This window comes from Homarus americanus, unplaced genomic scaffold, assembly GCF_018991925.1.
Source record: "Homarus americanus isolate GMGI-L3 unplaced genomic scaffold, GMGI_Hamer_2.0 scaffold11302, whole genome shotgun sequence".
NCBI classification, from domain to species: Eukaryota; Metazoa; Arthropoda; class Malacostraca; order Decapoda; family Nephropidae; genus Homarus; species Homarus americanus.
Window position 1 is genome coordinate 616,587 of NW_024736744.1, and position 23,373 is coordinate 639,959.

The 23,373-nt window shown below is 40.1% G+C and overlaps 1 protein-coding gene and 1 pseudogene across 13 annotated transcripts in view; one reads left to right on the forward strand and one right to left on the reverse strand.

Moving 5' to 3' along the window:
* Positions 1–1,554: 1,554 nt before the first annotated feature.
* LOC121872473 lies at positions 1,555–6,012 on the reverse strand (annotated as a pseudogene).
* LOC121872430 (polyadenylate-binding protein, cytoplasmic and nuclear-like) overlaps positions 4,557–23,373 on the forward strand; it is a 39,059-nt gene continuing 20,242 nt past the window's right edge. For 4 of the 13 annotated variants that reach the window (XM_042375180.1, XM_042375177.1, XM_042375178.1 and 1 more), the window contains exons 1-5: positions 4,643–4,789; positions 8,738–8,859; positions 10,464–10,573; positions 13,033–13,114; positions 13,440–13,556. In XM_042375180.1, coding sequence (XP_042231114.1) covers positions 8,767–8,859; positions 10,464–10,573; positions 13,033–13,114; positions 13,440–13,556 — 402 coding nt within the window. In that variant the 5' untranslated portion in view covers positions 4,643–4,789; positions 8,738–8,766. The other 9 variants (XR_006090077.1, XR_006090076.1, XR_006090078.1 and 6 more) reach the window with 6 other exon arrangements.

The following is a 23,373-nucleotide window of genomic DNA, read 5'->3' on the forward strand; positions in this document are numbered from 1 at the left end:
CCTATTTCTGAGCTGCTCCTCCCCTCCCTCTGATTTCTTATAAATTCCTTTCTTTATTCCTATGTCGTGTTTAAGTTTTCTGGTCATCCACCTTGGCTCATTCATATTTGACCCAATTTTTCTGTATGGTATATTTTGTTCTTGTGCTTTACGTAGTATACGAGTGAATATATTATAGTCATGATCAATTGTTGTGTCACCTGTGACCTCACCTGCTCCTACTGGGGACTGACCTGACTATTCCAAGGCGACTTCACCTAAGTATCTTCTTAACCCCTGAAAATCCGCCAACCGAAAGTTTGGGACTCTTACCATATTGTCATTGTTTTTTGTTTCCCAATTTAGGGTGAACCTGATTTCTCTGTGATCACTGTTCCCTAGTTCTTCCCCTACTGTGATATCTCTGATAATATTTTCTTTATTTGTTAATACTAGGTCTAATATATTGTTACCTCTAGTAGGTTCTGTAATTAGCTGTTTCAAAAAATTGTCCTGTACTGCGTCTAGGAAGTCTTCAGATTCATAGTCACCTTCAATGTTGTCCCAGTCAATATTTCTGAAGTTGAAATCCCCCATAATGCACAGGTTGTTGTATTTTGCTGCCCTACTCATTTCCTGCCATTTGGGCCGAGCTGCCTCCTTCCCAAGACTCGGGGGCCTGCAAATCACTCCCACAATCAGCTCCTCTCCTCCTTCCGCAATTTCTACCCATACAGACCCGGTTCCAACTTCACCCCCCACTGAATTACGCTCATGTTCACGAATTTACCCGAGTTTACTAGCCTTCATCCATCTCCCAAACTAGTGAGGTCGTCCCAATCTACAAGGCTCTTGGCCGAGAGGAACCTGTGGGTGGAGGAGTTTCAGATGCTGGACTGTGTTTGTTGACATGAACGTCAACGTTTCAAAAGGACGCTAAGGGTGTAAGAATACTTCACTTAAAACACATCAGTTACGTTACTGTATCACTTGCATATTCAAACTTTTAACTAAGTCAAAATCACTTAATGTGGCGAAGTATAACACAGAGCTGGACATTACCTGTGGGTGGAGGAGTTTCAGATGCTTATACACCTCAATCAGGTCGCTCCTTGCCCGTCTGTAGTATAAGCTAGGCAAGTTCAGGCTCTCCAATCTCTCAGGGTAGTTGAGATGCTGAAGTGCAGGCACCAGTCTGGTGGCCCTCCTTATGAACCTTTAGCTTTGACAATTTATTTATTTCGCCGCTAGCAGTGCACAAGTGCGTTTCTGTGACTTGGTGGAAATCTACCTGCCCGTTACTTTTTACTTTTATTTTTATCCTCTTCACCACTGATCGGCTCGTTAGCCGCTTGGGGGATCGGTCACGTCTCTGTCACGCACTGTTGGCAAGTACACTACTAATCATGTACTGGCTCTCTGTTACATACTGTTGGCAGGTACTGGGCATGTACCGGCAAATCTTATGACTGGATGCCATTCCTAGTATCAACCCACTTTTATATGTAAGTCTTTGAAAAGTCCTCTTAGCTGACAAGCAGGGTCACTACCAAAAATACTGAATGTTGAGAGAAACTAAACTAATCCAGCATCTTGGGCCATGCCATAAAAAATAGAATCAGGACAGCTTAACAGAGCTGATGGGGAGTCGAATTCAACAATCTTTCCTTCCTTCAGTACCATCACCCTGTCATAGTCAATGATTGTGTTCAGGCGATGTGCTATTGTAAGCATAGTACAATCATTAAACTGAGGATGGTTACCTGGAGAAGATTGTCTGTTTCCAAGTCGACAGCTGCTGTGGCTTCATCAAGCACCAAAACCTGAGAGTTGCGGAGTAATGCCCGTGCCAGACACACCAATTGCCGAAGGCCAACACTAAAGTTGGAGCCGTCCTCATCTACCATGTGTTTAAGACCTTGTGGTTGACTGCGGATATATTGACTAAGATTAGCAAGCTCAAGTGCATGCCAGATGACCATGTCTTCATGGACATCAAATGGGTCGAGATTCATGCGGAGTGTCCCAGTGAACAGTTTGGATCCTGGGGTATAATACTGATGTGTCCTCGGAGATCATGGAGACCAATCTTGGTAATGTTAACACCATCAATATCAATGTGGCCACCAGAAGGCTCTAGGAGACGAAAGAGTGCCAATGTGAGGGACGTCTGTTTGTCTGTTACACTGATACCGATCGTCGGGAAATTACCGGTCACGTCTCTAATTACTTTTACTTTTCTTTTCTTTTATCCTCTTCACCAAAAGATCGGCTCGTTAGCCGCTTGGGCGATCGGTCACGTCTCTGTTACGCACTGTTGGCTTGTACTGGGCATGCACCGGCTCCTGGATGTACCTGAACCCGCTCCAGTGTTGGTCAAGTCTTGTCGAAAGAGCTCACACTCGGTGCCGTCACAACACTCTCTGGTAGATTGTTTCAAGAGTTTACAACCCTCACTCCGAAAAAGTTTGCCCTCTCAGTTTTCTGGACTTGGGGCTTCTTCAATCTTGAGCTGTGACCCCTTGTGGGGCGAGCGTCCGCCATCTCCAAGTAAGGACACTCGACTGAGTAGTGCCCCTTGAGATGCTTATACACCTCAATTAGGTCACCCCTTGCCCGTCTGTAGTATAAGCTAGGCAAGTTCAGGCGCTCCAATCGACCCAGCCGTTGGTAACCAGTGGTGAAAGCTGGGCAAGCTGTGGAGGGTCGTAACATTATTATACTTTACTTTTTACTTTTATCCTCTTCGCCACTGATCAGCTCGTGCCGCTTGGGCGATCGATCATGTATATGTTATGCACTGTTTGCAAGTACTGTACTGAACTGGCCGGGCATGTTGTTGTGTTGTTGAGATTGTCGGACCGTAGTCCGACACGGGCCTTTGCCTGAAGGCGGCCCGTTTGGTGGTTCCGGCTGGAGCTCTTGGAGCAGCCAGACCGGATTTGGGATTGGAGGTTGTCCTACTTGCAGATATGAAAGGATACTGCAGGTTTGCAAGTGTGAGCGGACCCTCGGTCAGTGAACGCTTACCACCAACCCCCACTCTTGGACGTGGTCAGTTTCGGAGTGGCGCGCCCCCCGAACTGGGGTCTGCATTTGCTGGAGGAGGAAACTTCCTAAGCTATCTGGGTGGTGAGTATCGTGTGATGACCCGGAGAAGGTGGTGAATGTGGTTTGTTTGGGCCTTTTGGGTTAGAGTGGTGATGACCCGGAGAAGGTGGTGAATGTGGTTTGTTTGGGCCTTTTGGGTTAGAGTGGCCGCTGGTGTTGTGTGTTCTTCTTGGAAGTTTCGAATTCTGTTTCGGACACTTTGTGTGACTTTGCAGTCGAGGAGATAGTGTTCCAGTGGGTTGGCCGCTAGCTCCTGACAGTAGATGCATTCCCTGACGGCATTTCCGATCGTCTGCCAGGTGCACTTGTACCCTAGTCGTAGTCGATGAAGGCTAACTTGGGTTTGGCTTGGTGTTTCTTGTCCGCGAATGGTGGTTCCCCTTTTGTAGCCACCAGGTACCATTTGGCTGATTGGGAACCAGCGTTGAATGCGTCAAGGAAGCTCTTTTGGATGTGGAGCTTGGTAGTCTTTCTGAGGTGGTTCTTGATCTGTTGCACGCTTGCTGGAACTTGAATGTGTACGCCTGTAGAACGTGTGGCTGCTTCGTCTGCCATGTCATTTCCCCCGATCCCTACATGACTGGGAATCCAGTGTAAGACGACTGGGCGATTTTGTCTTTGGAAGTCCTGTAGCTGTACGAGGATCGAGGTTATGATGTGGACGTTGTCTCTTGATTGACTGTGTTACAGCGCCTGCATGGCTGGTTTGGAGTCCGTGTGGTCGAGGTGGAGGGAGGCACTGATTCGCGTTGTGGCAGCTGTGGGCTTATCTGTTTTACAGATTTTGGCGAGGAGACCGGCTGTCACCTGCTTGACTCGTACTGCCAGGGGTGGTAGTTCAGTTTCCATTTGCAAATTGGAAGCTCTGGTCCACCTGGGTGCTCCGAGCATGGTCCTGAGAGCATTATTTTGGATAACTTCTAGCTTAGCTATCTGGTCTTCTCTCAGTCCAATGAGCGCTGGAACACTGTAATCTACCAGCGATCTGATGGCGGCCGTGTACTGTAGTAGGCTTTGAGCACGTGTATGTTCGCTCCTGCGGTTGTGCTGGTGAGCGACCTCGTGCCTGAGATACTCGAGTTGCGGCTTGAAAGTGAGTTTCTGGTCGAACCAGATTCCAAGACACTGGTGGGTGTTGGTCCAGACTACACAGGCGTGCATGCACTGGCTCCTGAAGTTCCTGAACCTGAATATATAGGAACCTGCTCCAGATTGTTCCAAGAGTTCATATACAGTACATTATTATTATTATTATTATTATTATTATTATTATTATTATTATTATTATTATTATTATTATTATTATTATTATTATTATTATTATTATTATTATTATTATTATTATTATTATTATTATTATTATTATTATTATTATTATTATTATTATTATTATTAGTATTAGTATTAGTATTAGTAGTACTGTAGTAGTAGTAGTAGTAGTATTTAATACTACGGTAACACCTTTAAACTCATTCACCAAACTGTTTATTTACGTCCATGTTCTCTGTTGGTTGGCTGCTGCTAGTACAGGAGTCCATGTGAGGTGATTAGCTGTTAACCAACGAATTATTGACTTTTATCACTACTATGTAACTTAATTGTTCTTTGCCGTAGATGAAATGTCTTAAGTGATCCTGCTAACACAACTTTACTACAGTTATTGTGAACTGTGAGAGCTGTCAGGTTCAGGACTGTCATTGTAAGGGTTATGACGGTTCACTTTGTTAATAATCCTTGAATTAGAAGAATATTTTATGTTTTTTGTTTTAGTTAAGTGGTGTCACCCCTTTAGTTTTCAGGTACCTACTTAGTTTTGGTATTATTTTAGTTTCGGTCATCCAGGGAATTTAGGTTAGGTTAGATAATAGTTCCTGGGTTCTGTGGTTGGGTTAGGTTAGGTTAGATAATAGTTCCTGGGTTCTGTGGTTGGGTTAGGTTAGGTTAGATAATAGTTCCTGGGTTCTGTGGTTGGGTTAGGTTAGGGCAGGGCCAGTCAGGTCAGGTCAGGTTAAAATCATTCAAAACACATAAAAACCCATCGGAAAAAACAGCGATGACCGAAACTGAAATTTTACCTTTATTTTTTTTTTTGTGAAAGTGAACTGTTAGTAATAGGATACATTTCTGGAGCCTCCATATGTATATTAAAGGATTAATATATAAAAGTATTTTTACAAGATTGATAATATTAATGTTTGTATACTGGATTTCTCGATCAGTTACTATTATTTGATCTCCATAAAGGTCCATGAAGGCCATCCTCCATAAGTCTATTGTTAATGTAGGAGGAATTGTGTAGCACCTTACTAGAGGGTCCAGGTTATCCAACTAACTTACAAGAAATATTTCTTCAAGAAAACTAATTTTTTACCTCAACAATATACTAAATCAGACGGAGGAATTACACTCTATGGTAATAGTGGAGGAGATGGCTAACACCAGAAGGAATTTATAGAAATACTTAATTTTTCCAGAGATGTTGCATGCATGACAGAAAGCAATAGAAATGATACAAGTTAATCATTTAATTGTAAATAATTATTTTTTTTACTTTTACTTTTATCTAATACTGTACCATTGCATTTTCCCTTATTGATGTCTGCTTTTACATATATTGCAAACACTTTTTCTTTGCTGTGCAATACATTTCAGAAAGTCTGTCATGTACAGTATGCAGGGGTAATTACAGTATTTATGACTGAGCCGCCTCTGATATTTCATAGAAAAAGATTTTAAACACGCCGCAATTTCACTGTTTTGCAGTGAACACTTTTTCATAGTTTTGGCAAATGTGTTAAAAAGTGGTTATTTCTAAATTAAGCCTAACCTAACCTTAGTTGATAAGAAGAACAAGCAGTGTAAGCATTGTTAGAAGGCCTCACTAACCTAACCAAACAAACCTACCAAACCTTACCTAGCCATGGTGCTCTGGCCTCTGTTATTATATAGAAAGGACTTACTATGATGTGGTGTACAATAATTTCATGTTTTTTTTTTGGCTGTGAGAGCAGCCACCTGGACTGTGCGGCTCATAGCTGTACACTGGTATCAATCAAAGCACTCAATATGATTGGTTGTTTAGATACGGGAATACGGCATCATCGCCACATTACCACCGAGAAGACAAAGTAGTGCACGCCAAGGCACCTAATTATCTACCAAATGAATCATTCTCCAAGGAAGTGATTATTATATCTAAACTTACTGTTTAAAATATAATAAGAAAACAAACATCAAAACAAATATTAATGCGTCGGTGAGTTGGTCATAAATATTAGCCATATACAGGATTAGAATCATATGGTTAAGGTTTAAACTCATAAATTTGGTTTTTCATTGAATTCGAAGTTAACTCTAGGTTCATATTCTTATTATACTTCCAGAAGGAGACGGTTAACAATCTTTTGTATTATATAAGCAGTTATGGTGCCATGCACTGGTTGTTCCCTCAGTTATTGCCTTAGGTTACATCAGGTTCTCGTTGTTTATATGAATGTTTTAACCATACAATAACGTTTTACTGATCGGTTTCATTATGTTACGCTACGTTAGGTTCTGTTTGGTTTTGTGCATTTTTGTATCAATTTTATTCCTTACTACCGTGTATCCAAACAATATCTCTGGAAATGTTGGTCCAATTCCATAAGTTCCTTCTGGTGTTAGCCATCTGCACCACCTCTACCCACTTCCTGTACAGTAGTTTTTCCTTAGTTTCCCCTAAAGGCTCTCCATGTTCTTTCTCCTGATGACTCCATATTTGTGCTTCGTGTTGAGAGATGCTTCTCAGCAACGAAATTATCAAAGTCTAAGTAATGGAACACACTCCAGCAACATTTCCATACAAACTGAAATATTAATACCCTAACCTGCCTACCTAACCAAACCTTACCTACAGTAATTATCTACCTACCTACCTACCTACCTACCTACCTACCTAACCAAAACTATCCTACAGTAATTATCTACCTACCTACCTAACCAAACCTTACCCACAGTAATTACTTACCTGCTTATCTAAGCAAACCTAACCTAATTACCTATCTACCTACCCAAACCTAATGTAACGTACCTACCGAACCAAACTTTTTTTTTTTTTTTTACAGGGATTAGGCCGCCTGGGCACAGGTCACTGACCCACATCGAAGCCTGGGGGGCGAAATTGTAATAATAATAATGATAACTAACTTGTAAATGCTCATATGCATGTAAAGGATAATGTCGCCTTGTTACAGCCATTTTTGTTGTGCTGGAGCTGTTTGCTTGCCCTTAATGTTTACTTTTCATATGGCGATGACAGTGGAATATTACTGTACATGTATATTAAGTGACTGCAACTTTTTTTATAATGTTTCAAATGTAGTTTGGCTTTTATAATCATTATTTAGTCATTCTTTAAGAAATTGGTAGTATTTAAAGGGATTTATTTATAATTTTGACTAATTTTGCTATTAGTAAGAATTCATCTCCATAGCACCATAACTACTTATAACGGATATTTGCCTAGCGGACAGCCTCAAGAACGCATTTTGTCCATTATAAGAGGTATTGTACAGTATACAGGCTTTTCCTGATTTACATAACGGTTCCATTTCTGAGAATCCTTTTGAAAATTGGATCACATTTTCCCACAGACTCCTATTATAAAACCTGATAAACATTCCTACAAAAAAAATCTTCCTCAAATGTCTTAAAATGCTCTTAAGCATGTTTTAAATTATAATTTTTTTATGTGCACTATGATTATAGACCAATAGTGAGCATATTAAGTGAAATACATGCAGAGGTGGAAAGGGAAGTTATTGTACCACTGTTTTTGATACCATTCAAGGCTGAGACCCAGACAAAACATTGGATTTTAATTTGGTAGTGAGGTGCTGACAATATGTGTACTGCACTGTACCTAATGGCCACACACTGGAGATGACCATGATGGGAAGGAGGCCAGTGGCCTCTGTAGGAGCCCTCCATTGTTCATGATAATCTAGAAGCCCAGTACTGTTAGTGATACTTCAGCTTGGTTTGGTAGACCATTCCATAGGTCTACCACCCTTACGTTCATTTTGCGTGATGAGAGAAACCTGGCGAGCTTGTAGTTATGTCCCTTCGTGTTTCGAGATGTATTGCTTTCACTGGATTTAGGTTTTCTATAAGGTTTTATCTGAAGAAAAAATGGTAGATTTATCCCTCTGAGTGAAAGGAAGAATGTATGTGGCTGGTGTGAGAAGTGTAATGTTGTATGGCTGTAAAACATAGGCAGTTGAAGTTGACATAAAGTAAACTTGACTGATCTGAAATGAGAATGGTAAGGTGTAATGTGACACTGGAAGACAGGAAACCCTGTTCAGAGTTGAGAAGGAAGCTGGGTATTGAGAGTACTATGCAATACAGTACAGTATTAGCAAAGTTCTAGGTAGAAGCAGGTAGAATGGATGAGGCCAGTTGAGTCAAGAGGTGCACGAGTCCAAATGTGGAGGAGGAGGAGAGCCAGGGGTAGGCCAAGAATGACAAAGGAAGTTGTATGAAGTGACATTAGAGATAGGAACTTTACAAGAGAAACTGCAAGACACTGGAAAATGTCCATATAATGATGAAGATGGTGACACATAGGATGGTTACACTGAATTTAATTGTTTTTTTCCGGTTTCAGTATACGTACTGCAAAATATTTTAATAAAAATGGAGAATGGACCTCTTCCTGAGACACGAGAGGTGCTCTGCGAACACTTACTTGCCAAAGTACGCTATCTTAACCCAGCCCTCGCAGACCAGGTGAGTTGAAAGATTTAATAGTATCATGAATACACTATAGGATTTTTATTAGAAAACATAAAATACATTTGGATTTAAGACAGATAAAATTTAAACTTTGTGTACCAATGTTTCTGTCAGTAATGCTGTATCTCCAGCAAATTCTAGTGTCAACACTGAGAAATGGTGCTTAACATCAATAATAACTTTTTTACCCATCATGCCAGCCATATCTACTGTAGCAGGTGTATCTTGTTACATGTTTTGTCAATTAAACTACAAACATATAGCTATATTTTCCCAAGGCTTTCAACAGCATACCCCATGAAAGGCTTCTATTTTAACTGTAATGGTATGGGAGGTGTCCTTATGTGGATTGGAGACTTTCTTCATGATAGCAAGCAGTGTGTGGTGATTAATTGCACAAAATTGTCATGTGTACTCATGACAAGTGGGGTATCACAGGGCAGTGTACCCGGGCCGTTGTTATTTGTTTGTTTCATAAATGACAAGATGGAACTATACACTCCTCTGTACAAATGTTTGCAGACAATGCCAAATTATCAGGAATATTAAGAACTAAACAGACTGTGAAGAGCTACAGAAAGATCTCTGTTAGCTTAAAGAGTGGTCAAAGAAATGGTTGCTAAGATTCAATGTCACGAAGTATAAAAGGATTCTCCTAGGTCATACCAAGAGTAAGGAGGCATCACATGTCCTAATGGGACGAAAAAAATGAATAGAGACCGAATGTGAAAAGGACCTGGTTGTGTATGTTGACAACGAACTGAAGTTCTCGGGCCATTGTGGGATGAAGGTGAATCATGCAACTAAACTAGTAGGTCTTATAAGAAGTTCGCTCAGATATCTAGATGGTCCATCTTTCGTTACGATCTTCAAGAGTGAAGTGCTTCCCCGTCTGGAGTACTGTCAACCCATCTGGTCCCTAAGATATGCTACAGACTGTCAGTTGATTGAAAATTTCCAAAGGAGGGCCACCAGACTGGTGCCTCCACTGCAATGTCTCAATTACCCAGAGAGATTACAACTGCCTCGGTTATACTATAGGAGGGCAAGGGGTGACCTAGTTGAAGTTTATTAACATCTCAGAAGACACTACTCAGTCAAGTGTCCTTACCTGAAGCTGGTGGATGCCTGCCCCACTAGAGGTCACAGCTCAAGATTGAATAAGCCAAAAGTCCAGAAAACTGTAAATTCTAGGAACAAACTGCCAGAGAGTGTTGTGATGGCACTGAGTGTGAGCTTTTTCAAGACCAGGCCGGAGCAGGTACTAATATATTTGGCTAATGAGCCGAACGGAGTGTGAAGGGGATAAAAGTAAAAAAAATTTTTTTTTATCAATGACATATTTGAAGATTTTATAGCTATCACTAATCATTCAGAAAATTGCTGACCCCACATTATTTTAGATGTCAGATTCATGGGAATTGTATATAGAGAAAATATTGTTTCTTACCTCATAAAATGCAAAAATTAAATGAAAACTCAATGGAGCATTTGCACCTTTCCTACATATTGATTTTCCCATGTTCAACGCGCTTCTCTTGAGATGCTGGGAGCTATTGCTTACTGTCAAATTAATTATTGGTCTCTCACTCTTGCAGGTGACAGACATGTTGGTTGTTAATATATCAAATAAGGAGATTATTGATCTGCTCACATCTGATGCATTCTTAGAAGAGAATGTTGAAAAAATAGTTGCTTCCATATCTGAGTGAGTACTGGACTTGACTGAATTTGATTTTGTCAGTTTTGTTAGGAAAGTAAACCTTCAGAATTAATTAGAACTTTAAGTTAATTACAGTAAGATCTTGTACTTTACGAGTACAGTGAGTTCTGCTATAACGCGTGTTTTGACAACGCGAATTGGCTCTAACGCGATTTATGAATAGAGGAATGATATTTGTATAACGCGAACGCTTGTTTGCTGTAACGCGATTTTTGCTCACTATTTCTCCAATTTTGTGGTATTAACTGTGAATATGGTAAAGAAGAATATCTCCAAGAAGCGTTCTGGTGATCGCATTCCCGGTGATGATCATAAAAGAAAGGCTATAACCCTTGAAGAGAAGCTCGATGTTATCAACCTCAAAGTCACCCTTCTCCCCCATCAAATTATATTCATATTTTTTCAAGGTAAAGTGTTACATTTACTGTATGATTTCATTATTAGATATGAATGTAACATTTATTTAGACTGTGCTATCCTTTGTGTTAGGCTAACTACTAAATTTTTTTCGATTTCGAGTAGTAATCTGCACCTAACCCTATTTTCTCCATAAGCCCTGTTATTTCTATTACGCGAATTTCTATAACACGATGTTTTACAAGAACATAACTATCGCGTTATAGCAGAACTGACTGTAATATAGACTGGAAAAATTGCGCCAAATTCAAATTCGCCAAATGCAAATACAGTACATAAACTAATGGGAAAACTAACAATATAGACTGGCCACTCTACATCAACCTCTGATTTGCCTATTTGTAACCTCCAAATGATGCAAATTCTGCCTTTATTGACCTGATTGTACTTTCCGGAAACTAGTTTTTAGGCCTTCCTCAAGTAACTTAATCACACAGTGCTATCCTGCATCAAGTACTTGGCAAACTTAACTCCCTTATGATGGTCCCGCTTCTCCTTTTCCTTATTTGGCCATTTAGGTGAGTCTGTCCCACCCCACCAGCACCAGTAGGACCCCCAGTAGAGGTAGAGGCCATTATCTTGACTCGACAGGTGGAGCACCAACCAAAAATGCACACAATAACACCCCGGGCGGTCGCTAGGTTGGCACGGGCTACAATGCGAGAGTCGAGTTCTTGTAAACCTCTTTTACGTTCATCACCGGCAATTCGATCACCAGAACACTTCTTGGGAACATTCTTACCTTGTCTTTCCGTATTCATCGCTAACACAACAAAATTGGAGAAAACGACGAAAATCACAGAGTAATTGACAGAAACAGCGCGATTCAACTGACCACGTGATGCAAACACAGAGCGCTGGTGTAAACTGTTATTAGTCCTCGCTACAAAACATTATTTTTACTTAGTCTTTTCATGCAGTATTTATGGGTAACAGCTAAATTTGCAAAAAAAAAAAAAAAATTTACAGAGTAACTCAAAAAACACTTCACAAACAAAAGACACGGATCAATTGAACAAAAGACACGGATCAATTGAACATGTGATGTCGAACATGACCTGTAAACATTGCATAATCCCGTGCCAGACTTAAAATGTTGAGGATGGAATCACGCTGTGTCCAACTTTCTTAAGCAGAAGTTCGCATTTTACAAACGGCGTTTCCCTAGTCATCAATCGCATTACAACCAATTCACGTTGACAAAACACGCGTTTTAGCAGAAATGACTGTAACTGGTATGAGGGCTGTGACGACATTCAAGACGGTGGCCAGCATTCAGCTGGCTGGATCTCGCGTTCAGCTGCCTGGATCTCGCGATATTTTACGCCAAATATAAGACTTGGTTACATTAGGTAGTGCTCGTGAAATTCAAAAACGCGAAATGAAATCGCGCGCAATATGAGATCTTACTGTATATCATCTCGCAATATTAATAGTTATTGCTTACTAATAGAGATTGTGATCATTGACAGCCACATAACCGATGATCCTCTAAGCAGTACATCAGATTTATTTGAAAATCATGAGACTTTCAATTGTTCATTTCTCAATCACCAACCTCTCTATCATTGTCTTGAGAAGGCAAAAACAAATGTGTAACATAAAGTACAAAGTGAAAGGAAGGTAAAATGTTGCTGTATTTTATAATTACACAATTGATCATAATGCAGGATTTACATTTTTTCAGTTAGGGTAAAGCCCTATTACAGTAAAGTTAACAAAGAGGGTAACTCTACTCTCTTTGTTAACTTTACTGTTTGAAATATATTGATGAACTCTGGGTAAAAAATAAATAAATTTATGATTACATAATGACTTTCTATGCTTGTCTATACAGTATTAAGTTTAGGATATAGTAAAATAAATATTAAAATATATATCAAGAAGATTTAATTTGATATGTCACCTCCCCATCACTAGAAAAAGATAAAATTCAAATAGCATTTGAACTAGCAACACAACCATCTTAGTGAAGAATTATATGTGTAATATTAGAACTAATCACAAATTTTAACATAACATTTCAGGCCAGATTCTGAGTTGCGGGAATCTCTTGGCATGTCACTCTTCCAGGCTGTTTCAGTGCTTGAGAGTGAACTTTGTGCTCAGGTATGACTTGACTTTGTGTTTAGAATTAGTTCACTGCTGGTTTTTTTGTAGATAAATATTACTAAATTCCATATAATAGTGAGATAAAACATGGTTTGATAAGGAAGATAAAGTGTGTGCATGAGAGAGGCAAGTGAGTGTGTGTCAATTGTTTGGTGATATTAAATGATTGTTGCATTTTGAGGAGAATCTTCCTTGGACATACAGCTTTTTGTTTAGAATTACTCATATTAGTACAGGTAATTAATGATTGCTTCATATTCTCATTAGTGTCCTTTACTTTGTCTTTCATTGTGTAAGCTTCATCAATATACTGTTCCCATAGGTAACAGGGATGCTGCTAGAACTACCCATTCCTACTGTCACCCGGTTGCTGAGTGATGTAGAAGCATTGAAAGAAGCAGTTAACAAAGCCCGGAATGAATACCTAAGATTTGTGAAGGTTAGTCAGTGTAGGAAAGCCCTTCATGGGATATGGTAAATACTATACACACATGTACCGTAAATTGTGGTGTATAAGTCGACAAAGATTTTTAGTTCAAAATTCAGGTTTAGGCCCATACTCGCCATATAAGTTGACTCCCTAAGACCCCAAACATAGGCGAAAGTGTGTAATAAGGCCACGCCACTTTCATCAAGATACTTACCGTAATACCTTTCAATATTTGATATACAGGTACTCCTCTACTTACGACCTACTCAACTTACGACCACCCGGACATATGACCGCCGCAGTCGTATAAAATATTTTTCAAATTACGTATTTTCATGTCCCGATGTTAGTGATCGCGCTGTGTACTGACAAAATTTTTTTTTGTAATTCCCTTTAAAATGGCTGGCAAGTGTAAAAGTGAGAGTTCTCATGGTGCTGAGAAGAAAAAGAAACACCCATTTTTTATTTTCTATGTATTATTTTCGCATTTTCGACACGACCAATTCGACTTACGACCTGGTCGTCGGTCCCTAACCCCGTCGTAAGTCGAGGACTGACTGTATATATTATATAGTGAAGGCAAGCAACCGCTAAAAATCTTCAGTAAGTTATCTTCGTAAGAACTCTGGTAAACACCAAGCCAAATTCACCACCTCCAATAAAATTGTAATTGTTTACACAGCATACCAGTATAGCACCATGACAGTACCGCTATAAACGGTATGATAGTAGAACATTATGGTACACCTGACTTACGATCTGCCATCTGGATCAGTAAACAAACTGCCAGTGGCGCCACCAACACCAAACGGCCAACTGCGAAACCGTGGGTCCGTTACACTGTCAGCAGCACAGCAACACAGCTTAGACTTAAACTGTCATCCGCCGCACTACTGTTGCTTGAAGAGTTTGCAAACGCAACAACTTTCAGCTTGAAGCTTGCGTCATATTTCATGCTTTTTGCTGGGGGAGCCGTGGGGATAAGATATTTTCAACTGTTGTCAGATTGGTGTGTGGGTAATGAGTGGATGCCAGCAAGTGCATAAAGCCACAATGGTTTAGTAAATTGCCATGTAGGCTTGTTCAGTGTATCCCCCATACACTGGACAAGCCTACATGGAGTAAAATGGAAAGATGGTGTGTGATTGGAAGAACAGTGAAGCCTCCCTGAAGAAGATACCCAAGAAAAAATGTGCTGTAAGGACCGGCATCTGTTACTGGTCTACTGGAAAATTATTCAGGTCGGGTCAACGAAAATCGTCAAGATGGCTATACCGTACAGTAACCCCAACTGACATACTCACCCGTGCACTTAAGTGGTCCAAAACACACCCAGATGAAAGCAAAAATTTTAAAGCAACTGCGAACTGGTGTAGTCGCTTCATGAAGAGGAAAAATCTTGTTTTGTGGCAGAAAACTAAAGTTGCACAGAAACTCCCAGCTGACCTCGAAGACAAAATTATACCTCGGTAAATTTCCATAGATATGCCATTGGACTGAGGAAGGAACACAACTACCCACGGTGTCAGATAGTAATATGGATGAAACGCCTTGTTTTTTCAACATGCTTAGCAATAAGACTGTTGACACCAAAGGTAAAAAACTATTCTGATAAAAAGTACAGGTCACGAAAAGACGAAATTCTCTGTTGTATTAACCTGCCTTGCAGATGGAACTAAATTAAAACCAATGGTTATATTTAAAAGAAAAACAATGCCAGATATAAAGTTCCCTACAGGTGTTTTGGTCCATGTCCATGAGAAGGGTGAAGCTGGAGTACATTTATGGATTGACAATGTGTGGAGTAGGCGGCCTGGTGGATTGATTGATACGTTTATTGAGATACAAAAAAACATTAATACATCTCAAAGGGATGAAGTGACATAAGTCATCCTCACCCCAGTCCAGGAATGTCCCTCTCAGGACTCACATAAATCCCTAATATTTCATATAATTAGTTATAATACATAGTTATATTCTAGATGCAAAATTTCTATATTTCTTTAATATTTCATCTATTTTCCTATTTTTAAACATCCACTCTATTTGCATGGGGACATTATTTATATGGGCATTTCTATATACATTAAGCAATGGGCATTCCAGTATATAATGTGGCAGGGTATGGGATCTGGATGTTCTACAAACTCTACATTCTTTATCCTGTTCACTTCTCTCAGCTCCAAGTTCCCAATAATATTTATATCCTAATCTTAATCTCATATACACTGAATCTTTCCACCTACTCCTATCTTTCCCATATGTAAATTTTGTGTTCATGAGAACATGATGGTAATGTTTCATTGTTTCACTTTTCTCGTATATTTCATTCCTTTTGAAATTATCTTCTATTGATTGTATTTTCCGTAATTTGCTCCTTAATTGCTTCAAGGTTTTAGTACATATTATGTCGATCTCGGCCTTTTCCGTGGCTCTTTTTGCTATTATATCTACTGCTTCATTAAGACCAATCCCCACATGTGAAGGGACCCATACAAATTGAACATTATGGCCATTTTTCCTTATTGTATTTACTAATTTTCTACATGAACCAATAATGTGTCCAAAGACTGGACTCCCACTGTTCAAAGAATCCAAAGCTGCCCTACTATCAACAAAAAAATATGCATCTTTATACCTCTTTACAACATTTTCCAATCCTACTAACATTGCATATAACTCAGCTTGTGTTGATGAAATAAAATTGCTCAACCGAAGTCCAATTTTGATGTCATCATTTCCTTGTTCTGTGTACTGTCTTATAAGGATCCCGCACCCTGCCCTGCCACTTGACATAACTGAACCGTCACAATATACATGCAATGTGTTTATTTTAGGCACATTACTAATCTTATTCCCATATAAAGCCCTTAACTGTCCTGGTTCATGTAATGATTTCTTCATTGTGAGAGGCACTATGTCTAACTCTACTTCTCGTTCTTCCCAGGGTGGATTCTTACAACTCTTCTGAACAGCTGTACACCAGTCTGCCAGATAACATTTTTTAATAATATTTACTAATCCATTCATGTATCCTCTCTTGCCTTGCCTGCAGAAGGTCCTTTTACCTTTTAAACCATCATTTATATCTTGTACAAATTTACTCCCACTGTTCCCTCTCATTAATCGAACTGCTGCAACTGTATTAATTTCATTGACCCTCTGTGAAATGCTCTGTAACCCTAGTTCCATTTTCATTATCTCAATCATTGCATTCTTTTGACACCCTAAAATTATTCTCATTGCTTCATTTTGCATGATCTCAAGCTTCCGTAGCCTTCCTTCACCAGTACAAGAGAGGACAGGTGCTGCATAGTCTATAAGTGATCTGATGGTAGAAATATACATCATTCTCAGTATGGGTACCCCAGCACCTTTACCACAACATGCTAGAGCCTTCAAGGGCTGTAATCTTGCTCTACATTGAGTGAGGACATGATATATTTCTGCCTCTTTACTTTCACTAGTAAAGCCAATATACATTCCTAAATATTTATACTTTGACACTTTCTCAACAATTTTTCCATTTAGAAAAACGGATTCAGTTCCTCTTCCTTTACATTCACACTTGGTTTTTTCTTCATTGATAACTAAGCCCATCTTTTGAGAAAGAACACTAAAATTATTTAATGCAATCTGCAAATTTTTTACAGAGTTTCCTTGAAATAAGATGTCATCTGCATAAATGATGGTTACAACTCCTTTGGGATATTTGTGTGAGGCTATCTTGTTCATTAACACATTAAATAACATTGGACTCAATACTCCCCCTTGGGGAGTGCCTAGTTCAAGTGCTCTTTCCTCAGACAAACATCCCTGATACCATACACAGATTCTCCTTCCATGCAAGTAGTCACCTATCCAGTGTAACAACTTTCCTGATACCCCTAGAGCAGCCAGTTCATTCATAACTACTTCACTGTGAGCTTTATCAAATGCTCCTTGTAAATCCACAAAAACTCTACATCTGTCTGCATCATTTGATAAACATTTTATAACACAGTCTGAAGTACATTTCCCTTCCAAAAAACCAAATAAATTACAAGATAGATTTTCCCCCACAATATATACAAGCCTATTTAATAATACTCTCTCCATCATCTTGGAAAAACAAGATGTTAAAGACACTGGCCTGTATCCACCAGTTGCCTTAGGGAAAGGAATAACTATCGCTTTCTTCCATTCTGTTGGTAATCTACCCTCTGCATAGCTCATGTTGAATAAATCTAATAATGGACTATTTTCCATACCAACTAAGCAGTTCAAAATTTCACATGTCACACCATCTTCGCCTGGTGCTGTAGATTTTCCTTTTTTAACAGCATTTAATAACTCATCTTGAGTAATATCTACACATGTTACATCACAAATATTTAGAGCTGATGAAATAAATCTTTTTCTTTCATTTTGCCACTCATCTAATGCTTCTATTGTCCTGTTAGGTAGGGAGGCAACACTTGCTGCTTTAGCCCATTTGTCAACCAGTTTATTAGCTTCTTCCTCTGGATGAGGATGGCTAATAAAATTACTCCTTTTTCCTCTAATTTTGTTAATATCCTGCCATATTTCTTTGAGATTTTTACTCTCCCCAATGTGCTGTGCAAAATCTTGCCAATATTTCTCCCTTGCCTCCTTCCTAGCCTGCCCACATATTTTGGCTATATCCATGAAGATTTCCCTATCTTCTTCTCTTCTACCATTCTTTACCCAATCTTTATGTGCTGCCCTTAACATTTGTGTCCATCCCTTCAACATTTTGTCATTGGTATAGCAGTGTTTCCTAGCCCCATGTCTCTTATCATTTATTTTTTTCTGTGTTGACTTAGTTAAATATCTTTCTATCTCCCCAACTAAGTCATTATAAAAGCTATCCATACAGACTGGTGTATAATTTCTGTACCATTTCTCTATATTTTGGTAAACACTTCTGTGTCATCCTTGTTTAGTTTCAATCTCTTCCTCCTATATCTCACCTGTCTCTTCCCTAATGGTAATTGAACATACACAACAAAATGGTCACTGACTAGCTCCCTTATTATCTCACATTCTCCCTGGACTCCATGACTGCTTATCATGCAAGCATAGTCTAACCTTCCTCCTTTAATATGAGTCACTTCCTTATTTCCTAACAAGTAAGCATCTGGGTGATCTTGTAAAAATTGCCAAAATTTTATACCATTACTATTAATTCTCCCCATTGTTTCGAGTCTTGGATGTCGAGCATTAAAATCTCCTACAGCCAAAGTTGAGTCCAAAAACATGCAATCTGGTAAGAAGTTGAGGTCAAAACAGCCTCCAGAAATATACAAATTTGCTATGTTCAATTCTCCTTCCTTCAAATATAACTTTATACAGACACTTTCTATTCCTTGTACTCTACTCGGGCTTCCAACTAGTTCTGCTGGTATGGAATTCTTAATGTATGTTGAGACCCCTCTTATACCTTCACCCGAATAGAGATGAAATCCCTTATATCCAGACAGTTTAAGCAGGTCGCCTTTCCTGTCCCCAGTCTCTTGAAGGGTAATTATATCAATATTATTTTTAAGGGTAAAGTAATGTACATCTGTCACTCTATTTTGTAGACCATTAACATTCCAGGACATTATCTTAAGGCTAGCTAGATCCAGGATTAATATTTACACGTTTTATATCCTTTCCAATCAGATTCTTTAAGAAGGCCCAATCCTCCTGCACAGATTCCCATTTCCTCAAAAGTTTTTCTTTATCAGCATCTTTACACTTTACCAACACCTTTTTAAAACTTTCAGTTGTTGCTCCCTGCACTACACAATTCTTTATTTTCCTCTCCTTCCCTTTAATACTTATTTTAAGCACTGAATTTTTCAAAGGCTTGAACTCTTCACTTTCCTCTTTCCCTTTTAATTCTACATTATTCACAGCTTTGTTTTCCCTTTCTTTATTTATCACTGTATCAAGTCTTTTCTCTATCACTTCTATTTTCTGACCTAACTTTTGCAAAAGCTGAAACATCTTAAGCACCTCTTCTCCCAGAATTTCTTGCACAGTTTTATCACTAACCTGGAGGGCTGCACCACTACTCTCACTTGCTACTTGTTTATTACTCTGTTTGTTCCTGGCATCAACAACGCTTCCGGCCGCAAGCGCAGTCCTTATCCTTCTTGAATCTTCATGCCAGGCATTCTCAGGAATCACTGTCTGTGTGTTCTCCTGCTGTCTTGTCACTGTCAGATCACAGCGTACTTCCTCAGTGTTCTCTGAATAATTCCTTTGTTGGTCACTTCTCATACGTGGCCTCATCTCGCATGCAATTGAACTAGCATTGTGAGTTTTACCACAATTACAACAACAAGGCTTCACTTTCTCTCCTGCTTTGATCTTGTCCTTACAGTTGCTAGATTCGTGCCTCTTCCCACAGAATCTACAACGTGGGTCCAGTTGACAGCTCCAGGCCTTATGTCCCCATCTGCAACACTTGAGACACATTATTGGTCCCTCCACATATAGTGCCACCTTCCTATACCCTGCTCCTGTGATGAACACTTTCTCTGGAACCTTTCCTCTCATTAGAGCAATAATCTGGCTTCTCTCTTCGCCCCTTATTAAATGCCTCTTGACCCAAACAAATCTTTCGTCATCCAATAAGTATTCTGGATCTAGTATTACAGGGTACCTGAAGATTATAACCTTTGTAAGTAGTATGTCGCTCTCCTCTGGCAAAACCATCAGTAATCCCTTGTACCCAACAGTTGTCAACATTTCCACAGCCTCCATGGTCCCCACTGTAAGATAAGGCTTGTGTGTGCCTTCTTTCAAAAGAGGCTCAAAGCTGCGATGCTCCCGTCCTAGTTGTACTGCCCATTTTAATTTTTCAAGGAAGGTCATCGGGCATGACTGTGGAAAAATTAATCTCTTCCTGACACGACCAACTTCACCTTGTGTGTGTTCTTGTCTGCTTCCTTCAAATTCCATACTTTGCTCTGTTCTTGATCCATTCTCCACTATCTCCTTTCTGTTATTTCCATTATTATTACCACCCACACACGTTTTTTGTCCTAGATGTTTTTGTCTCTTCTCCTCTCTCACTTCTTTGCTTTCACTGTCCTCATGCCAGATTGTCTCCCTCATTCTTTTAGAAATTTCTTTCTTATTCACTACCTCTTGTTGTAGCTGTATTTTCTCACTTTCGAACTTCCCTTGTGCTTCATCACTCGTATTAGACTCATCACTACTCAACTCAAGGTCTTCAAGAACTTCGTCCAATACTATCTTTTCTTTACTCTTCCATGTAGAGTTCTTAAGCGATAATTCACTTTCCATGGGGCAATGTTGACATCCCACAACACCCAGCCAGGAGTGATGGGACCCCGAGCAGTTATTTTCGAAAGGTAAACAGTAAGTTCCCAACACCAAAGTTGCTTGACGATACTTATCTTATCCTCAGGTCCTTATACACATGTAGGTGTCTATATATCCTTCAGATAATGTAATAGGCTCGAAAACATCCCAAATTTGGGAGCTAGCGCTCACAGCTGTGTTTACCGGACCAAAAAAATGGCCGCCCCCGCCTGGTGGATTATGCAAGGAAAGGAGCTTGTTGGTTTGGGACATGTTCAGAGCTCATTTAACAGATAAGGTCAAGAAGCATCTACAACAAAACATCATTGTAACTGCAGTAATACCAAGGGGGTTACCATCTGTGCTTCAACCACTTGATGTAAGCCTAAATAAACCATTTAAGGACAATATTCGTTCTGAGTGGAATAAGTGGATGGTTGAAGGAGAAAGGTCATTCACGAAGGGGGGTAATATGAGTGCCCCACCACTGGATGTGTTGTGCAAATTTGTAATAAAGTCTTGGGAAGCTGTTCATGTAGAAACTGTTGTAAAATAGTTAAAAAAATGTGGGATTTCAAATGCAATGGATGGAGATGATGATGATTTGTTGTGGCAAGAGAGTGACGACGAGGAGGAGAATGACGGCAAATATAATGAAGATGAAGTCGGAATTTCCAGTGATTCGGACCCATATGCAGACCTCTTTATGTTAGACGATGAACAGCCAGCAGACTTTGAAGGGTTTTAAAATGTGATCATACATGCTTTTATTGTCAATAATATATAACTTTGAAGTAAAATTAATCTTGAATTTAAAGTTTTAACTTTTTATCTTAGAGTAAAGATTTTAATTACGGTGTCATTGTGTGTATATTCAATAAACTGCCATTATTTATCATTAAACTGTCATTACCCCTGTAGTGTATGTTAACTCACAATCTATAGCGCTATCATAAAATTTCTCAGGTGGCACCATATTGTAGTACCGGGTAGTTGTCTGGCTGGCTGCCTGTGTTTAGTGGCATTCTGATCGATTGTTTACTGTCCATCAGCTGTTGACAATGGCAAGTAGTGGTGTGTTCGTTTAATTATACTGGAATTGATTATTTTATTATAATCTCAATGTTAAATAAGTTTACCAAACATGAATTTTAGTAGGAAATATTAGCGGCAGGCCACGGGAGTTACACTAAGTGATGCACAGTGTGTGATAGGCAGGCTGTTCCATTTGTTTACCACAATGTGGTACAGTTTCACATTTTATACTCAGCGTATAAGTTGACCCCTGGTTTCAGAGAGATTTTTTCAAGCTTAAAATGTCGACTTATATGCCGCAGTTTACGGCAATACAGTTCATGGAGTACTGCACTGTATTGTACCTTTGTATTGTACTGTATACAGTATTACCCCGTTTAACGCGCTTTCACTTAACGCGTTTTCGCATATACGCGGTGCCTTGCCAAAGCTGAACTTTCACTTAACGCGGATTTTTCCACAGCAACGCGGTGAGTGTCCGGCTCGGATGCTATTTTTAGATTTTGACCACGCGCCACCCGCCCGCCCGCCCTCCTGCCTGCCTGCCTGCCTCTCCCTCCTCCTCCCTCCGCTTGGGCAAGCGGCGCGGTAAGGTTGCGCAGTGTGTGTCTTTGTTGCGTTATCACTGACGTCATATGACGTCTCGGACTGTGATTGGCCATGCAGCCCTACCCCCCTCTGCTGCTAGCTGTAATTGGCTTAAAGTATTATGACGTGACTACCCCGGGGAGGGAGGGAGGGAGGAGAGACGACGCTTGACCTAGCCGCGGCAGTTTCATCCCTCAAGGCCACGCCGTGTTAACGCGCATCCATTGTTCCGTAAAATGGCTTCCGCCGGACCACCACCCCCAGAGAGAAACCTTTCCTTACCTGGACCCAGCGGCACTAAACCAAAGAAGACACGACGTTCATTAAGCTACGAGCTGAAGTACCAAATTGTTCAAGATTTGGAGAAAGGAAGACGCCAAGTTGATCTCGCGCGCCAGCATGGCGTCAACGAATCTACGATTCGTACGATCAAGAAGGATGCAGCCAAGATAAAGGAGCACATGAAGCTCACAAAGTCTGCAGGTGCTTCAGCTATCAGGTATTGCCAGAACAGGGTGCTGGCAAAAGTGGAAACTTTGCTGGTGAGTTATTTGGTGCGTCAGGCGCGACGCAACATGGCGGTGGACACGCGCTCAGTGCAGGAGTACGCACGTGAGCTATACGCAGCAGTGACACGTAAAATGGGAATTGCAGAGCCCAAACCCTTCAATGCTTCCCATGGTTGGCTGCATAGGTTTAAGAGGAGGAACAAGGTCACCAACATCAGCATTGTTGGTGAGGAAGCGAGTGCTGACCGTGCGGCGGCTAGAGATTTTCCTCCGTTTTTACGTGAGATTATGGAGGAAGGACAGTACACGTGACGTACATGGACGAATCTGGTCTTTTCTGGAACCTTCCAAGACCTTCGTTGTCCAAAAAGTAA